Source organism: Nansenia antarctica (assembly GCF_963989245.1).
Source record: "Nansenia antarctica genome assembly, chromosome: 1".
NCBI lineage: Eukaryota > Metazoa > Chordata > Actinopteri > Argentiniformes > Microstomatidae > Nansenia > Nansenia antarctica.
The window spans coordinates 5,488,524-5,494,576 of NC_137674.1; the positions used below are offsets into that span (position 1 = coordinate 5,488,524).

The window sequence follows — 6,053 nt, forward strand, 5'->3', positions numbered from 1 at the left end:
CGAATGCAGAGGAGGTGATGGGGCATATCATACTAATCTTCCACAGTGACACTCTATGGGCCCAGTTTCCTTCTGAATGTACACGGTCTCTGTCACATTCCAGTCTGGGGAACAAGTCAGCACAAGCAGGTTCCGCCCCGGGACATAACTCTCTCAGAGAACTTAGACCTTTTCTATTCTCCGGTAGAGTAGAATACAAACATTGGATAAAGTATGTTTGACACAGAGTAGGCTTAAATCTGCCATGGTAATCAACTCAATATTCTTTCTTATATATATATGCTCAACAGATGAGACTTTTGGGTATAGACTAGTTTTTGCTTCACTAGAGTTGTCCAGAGATGTAATTCCTTAACATTCCCTCCCAATTTCATATCCTGAGAGTCATTTCCCTACAACAAGCAATATATTGCAATACAAAAGAATTGCAAAACCTACTCACCATTTTAGATGCAGCTGTGACGACGATAGATGGACTGTATGCAAAGCTGCCCTTTCACGAAAGAAAGCAAGCTGAGTGAAGTAGGAGGACGAATATGTACTAATGACACCTCTATTAGAACTCCTCCCTCTTCCTCCTAGATGAGTCTATGATTGAACAAAGATATATTCTGTTTTCCTATTTTAAAACAATCATAAATAAACCTGAATTTGAAAATCTACAGTCACTTTGTTGCTCTTCCCCATTACAAGGAGACAGTCTTGTTTTTATCTTATCACATTAAGTTGTAAAAAGAAAATACCTTCCAGGGGTAGGTACACAGAGGTAAGTTGACACAGGTAAGAGCCAATGAAGAGTGGGAGTTAAAAACAACATCCTTATATGGTGAACAAACCAGTCTACATATTTAACATAACTGGAGTTGAAATACATGACAACACCCCTTATATGGCAGAAGACAAGAAAAGTAGGTGGTGGGGCGGGTACACACCTTAAAGTCTATCCATTTTCACTATGGAATATGAGACCTCGTGAAGGTGTTTTCACAGTACTGGTGAGTTTCTCATATTTAAACAGTCTTCACAGACTATGTTAAGCTAACAAAAAAATCAAACACACATTTTCTACTTTGTCGATTTAATCTTTTAATTATGACACATCCTGAGAGTACATGTAATCCAAACGTTTGTGTTTATGAGATTTACAGGAACCATTCTCCATGCAGACAGGTATCCCTGTATCATGTGATGTAAGCCAATACACCAGTCAGTGTTTCATAGTAGAACTCTAGGCAAACCAAGTAAGAAGAGATGAATGGGAGAAAGTGAGTGTTACAATGGGTGTGCTGCTCCATAGAAGGCCCAGTTCCTCAGCTGAAGATTTGGCAGAGCCGCTGCGCTATAACAGAGACACATTCAGCCACTGTGGAGGAAAAACACAAGCAGCGAGTCACTCTTTCTGCCGTGTCAGTCTGAGACCAGGCATCAAAGAGCAGATCAGGTGCCTCCGGATCTTTTTCCCAGTAATATTTTTCCTTATAATCTAAGTGGCACAACTGATCCCAGATCAGCATTCCTACTCAGAGACACTTTTATGAATATGATCCCTGATTACTGCAGGTATTGTCGATGCATCTAGAACTCTCTGATTAACACTAGAACAGCCGTGCCTTTTTTTTACCTACTATCAGGGGTCAAATGACCATAGTCTACAATGGAAAGCTGCTACTTACACACAACGACCACTAGTTGGCCGTCTTGTAAATTAGCCTGCCTCCTACACAGAAAAACTAGCAAAATAGCTTCATACTAGCTTATCCTGATGTGATTTTTAAAATGTAAGGATACTGGGTGGTAGAAGAACGCACATATCTAGGAAAAGTCATGAAAGGAGGGTCCTGAAATTTGATCGAGTGCAAAGCTATATATATATATATATATATATACTGTATATATATATATAAAAAACAAAAAAAATCCATGACTGTTCTCGTGTTAATCAGTAATCTTGTTCTGTTGGCTCGGTGCTCAAGCAGACTGGTCGTGTCAAATAGACTGGATCCTTACCTCCAGCAGGGTCAACTCAACCACGCCAGACTCATCCTTGTCCAGAACTTTGAAGGTGTCTGTTGTCAAATGAAAGTGAAAGGTAGTTCAGTTCTCTATGCCGTATATTGAGTATGTATCAACGTGTGCATCTCTGTGCACGAAGAGAAGAAACAACAACAACTCACTGAACAGTGTCTCCAGCCGGACCAGGCAGCCCACAAAGTTGTCGAAGTCCACTGTGAGGCAGGGCTCGCTGTAGCGGGCCACAATGATCTGATGCAGAGGATTGTTCAGGAGGAATCCTGCAGTATGAAAGACAAAGAGGAAACACAACCCGAATGACAATAGAAGAAAGACAAAGAGAAACCTCAGTATAGGGAGCAGAACACAATGGGCGTCACCTGCGTCCTCCACAGCCATGCGCATCTCGACTGAGCTCATGTTGCCAGACTTGTCTGCGTCCCTCTCCCGGTACAGATCCTGGAGAGGAGACAGAACATTCAACAGTTAGCAATTCTAGCCCCAACACTCATTCCGTTGGGATCAGTTGAACTTCAATGAAGGAAGTACATTGAAATACAAATGAAATGATTGCAAATAGGGTTTTATTGTTTTCTCAATAAAGTTTTCCTTTTTTGGGGGGGTAAACTAAAATCACTTCCTGAATTGAAATTGTATTGACCCAAATCCTGTTTAGGATTGTGGCACCATGTGGTGAGCAGTTCAAATGTGTTCTCGTTAAACACAACCTGAGCAAAGTACAAACAGGCCTACAGAGGGGCTACAGAGGCTACAAACAGGCCTACAGAGGAGTCATTTGAACAGTTAAAGGCGTCACACACCAGGTACTTCTCAATCTTAGTCCACAAGATCTTAAACTCCACGAGTCCCAGTTTGCCACTTCCATCTTTCTGTGAGAGAAAGTCAGGGATGCAAAATGGCAATGCTCTGTATCACACATAAAAGGGTTAGGGTTAGGGACACATTCAAAAACCAAAGGATACATCCAACAGATTGACCATGTTGCGACAAGTCTCCAGACAGAACCCATCGGTTTTGATGTCGTCACCTGAAAAGAGACACATTCGTTAATTAATTAATTCCAAAACCAAATCCTTAGATGACAGAGTAATCCACATTACAGTTTGAAATGAAAAAGAATATGCCTTACGCTTGGTCACCACTCTGTTCAGAATTTTCTGAAGTTCAAATGCAGAAATCTCACAGTCCTAGACATGGAACATAAATCATGTTCTTAATCATAGGACTTGGTTTGCATTCAATGGCCAAATAGGAAAAATAGGAAAAAAAATAGCAGTAATTGTTGGATAAAATCACTAAGCAACAGCCGTATATAGGTGCATACTGTAGAGAGGTCTCACTATTGCATAACTTACATCTCCAGCTAGCTGTCCAAAAAGTCTCTTAAATCTGTCACCCACGTCATCCTCATCGATCACAATCTAAGGACCATACAGAGATCAGCATGTAGTGTTTTCCATTATAAGTTCAACAATCAACATAAGTAAAGTAGCTTTGAGAACCGATGGTTCTCGAGCCTAATGGCCCATAGGGCAGGAGCCTATCTCCTGTTTCCGTAGCGTGAGGTGGCTTGATGTACAAGTACACCCACCTGGACATGACACTGGTATGTCGCAGGGTCTCACCCCCAATCCAACCCTTACAATCAATATACCCATCACCAAATCACATGATTTTACCTCCTCGACATGACTCTCCACAGGGTCATCCAACTCTCTAAAAAAAAGAAGAGGAATTATGTCGACATTTCATATCCACTCTCTGAATAACATGGGATGGAATAACAGTAGACAAAATAGAACATACTGGAACTCAGCCTGTTTCTCTGAAAACACCCGAACATGGAAGTCTCCAACCTTGTTGGGCTCGAAGGTGGAGGGAACGATGAGGTACTCTCCTGGGGGGAGACGGAAGCGGTTGCACAACTCCCGCAGGTTGATGAAGGAATTGGAGCGAGCTGCGGACGAGTTGCGTAGGAAGAAGTTGCGATTCAGGTGTACCTGTCTCTTCCCGGAATACTGGAGGCAAAAATACACCAGAGGGCAATATTAACCACCGGGGGGCGATATTAACCTGCTATATTCTAGATTCTAGAACCGTATGTCAATGTTGAACCACGTATGTCAGTGATTCTGAGCTACTGTAATGTCCCAGTCATTGCCCAGTGCTGTCTGGCCAAATACCATCTAGTGAGAACATGAGGGTTGTTGACTGTTTTTCCTCCAAATAATTAGACAGCTTGAGACTGGAGAAATGTGACCACTCTTATATATATGGAGCTATGGATGCATGGACTGACCATCAATGAGATTGACATTTTAGAGTTTTGAAGCCATGCCATGTTTGTTTACAATTACATTGTTTACGAACAACGGAATAAAACAATGTTATATTTTGGTTTCTGATGCAGTAAGACAGTTGAACTAAGCTCGTGAGGCATTTATAAATGATATCCTTCGAGAATGAATGTCTATACCATATCATTCATTACAAAAAATGGATGTACCAATCCCAGATTAACGTTTTTATCCTGAAATGAGTGTGCACCTTTTAGAAAGGCCATACATACTGTCGGAGCAGAGCCCATCTCCCATCCCGAAGGTTACTGACCATTCCTTAGAGACCTGCCCCTCCTCACACATACCTCCTCAGGCACCTATGGAGAACAGCATGACATGCATCGTGACATCATTTTTCACATCAACATCTTTTTAAACCTAATCATATGTCATGAACATCATTTATATCAAACGAGTAATAAATGTGTCTAAAAACAAAAAAGCTAAATGATATTAAAAGCCAATGGCTGTAGTTACACAGCAAACCTAGAGCCCCAGCCATAGTGCTGCTTACCTCGTAGATGGCAAAGCCGATAGTCTCCATGTCCTGACCCATCTTCCTCATCCGCCGTCTGTTCTTCTGTATCAGGCCCACCAGGAACGTGCAGCCCACCTCGTCATCATCAGGGTCATCATCCTCCTCATCCAACCTGATCACGAACTGGGGATTCATCCAGAAAGAATCTGTGAAGAACAGCAAGGGGCAGTATTTACTACTCCCTGTATGCTCCGGTGGCAATCAACGATGTTCTTTCAGAATGTATACAGGTGTCTTGGTCAATCTTAGTTGTTTTAAGCATGAGGGGTTGTGCCTATGTCTACATTCAAAAGAATACATAATTAGTCAGTGCTGTCCCACTAAAACAGTGGTTCTCAAACCTCTTCTCGGGGACCCCCAGCCGCTCCACATATTTGATCTATTCCACCACCAGCACACCTGATTCAACTAATCAAGTACAAAGCAATTATGCTGGGGGGGTCCCCAAGGAGAGGTTTGAGAACCACTGCGATACAGTGAGTGTTGCAAATAGTGCATGGTTCCATCTAGTGTTAGTGTTTGCTTGGGATTTATCCCGAGGCTGGAGTAAATAAACTTGTATATTTACAAGTGTTATATCACTTTTGTTAAAATGCCGGTCGAGAGAGGACGCTGGCGTTGCTTGTTCGCCACTTCTCCACCCGAAATCTAGGTGTAATTGCAGTATACAGAGTAGATTGTCCTACAAAGACACCTAGATTTAGATTTAGTAATCAAAAAATTAATTAGACCCCTATACTTTCTTTTATCTATTTTTTTGTTTCTTTTTATTTTACTACTTGATCTTTTCAGTTAGTAAAATGTCTTTGAAAAGCGCTATATAAGTCTAATGTATTATTATTATTATTATTATTATTATTATTATTATTGTAATGTTGATGTAGAGGGAGGGGCGTGGTCTGGGTCATACTAGGAAAGTTCCGGCAGCCCCCGGCAGTGGAGCCCTTTCTCCAGTTGCCCTCAAAGTTGGACAGAGCCCATTTCTGGTACCCCTCATCTGTGAGCGCATCTGGGGTGAGGTTGCAGATCTCCAGCCGGGAGTATTGCTGCAGGAAGTCAGAGAAGGACATCCTGGAGAACACACGAGAAGGGGAATACGTGAGATACACACATGATCTCACTGTAGTGGTGTGTGTTGATGAAGT

At 41.9% G+C, this 6,053-nt stretch overlaps 1 protein-coding gene across 1 annotated transcript in view; it reads right to left on the minus strand.

Moving 5' to 3' along the window:
• Positions 1–1,339: 1,339 nt before the first annotated feature.
• The window catches only part of LOC308168249 (calpain-2 catalytic subunit-like), a gene marked incomplete at both ends in the record, with an annotated part of 9,284 nt that continues 4,570 nt past the window's right edge, over positions 1,340–6,053 (minus strand). Inside the window, 13 exons of the mRNA XM_080542765.1 lie at positions 1,340–1,363; positions 2,008–2,066; positions 2,175–2,291; positions 2,391–2,469; positions 2,832–2,900; positions 2,994–3,058; positions 3,161–3,218; positions 3,387–3,452; positions 3,711–3,747; positions 3,838–4,049; positions 4,676–4,687; positions 4,885–5,054; positions 5,819–5,979. Coding sequence (XP_080398891.1) covers positions 1,340–1,363; positions 2,008–2,066; positions 2,175–2,291; positions 2,391–2,469; positions 2,832–2,900; positions 2,994–3,058; positions 3,161–3,218; positions 3,387–3,452; positions 3,711–3,747; positions 3,838–4,049; positions 4,676–4,687; positions 4,885–5,054; positions 5,819–5,979 — 1,129 coding nt within the window. The remainder of the gene's footprint in view (positions 1,364–2,007; positions 2,067–2,174; positions 2,292–2,390; positions 2,470–2,831; positions 2,901–2,993; positions 3,059–3,160; positions 3,219–3,386; positions 3,453–3,710; positions 3,748–3,837; positions 4,050–4,675; positions 4,688–4,884; positions 5,055–5,818; positions 5,980–6,053) is intronic.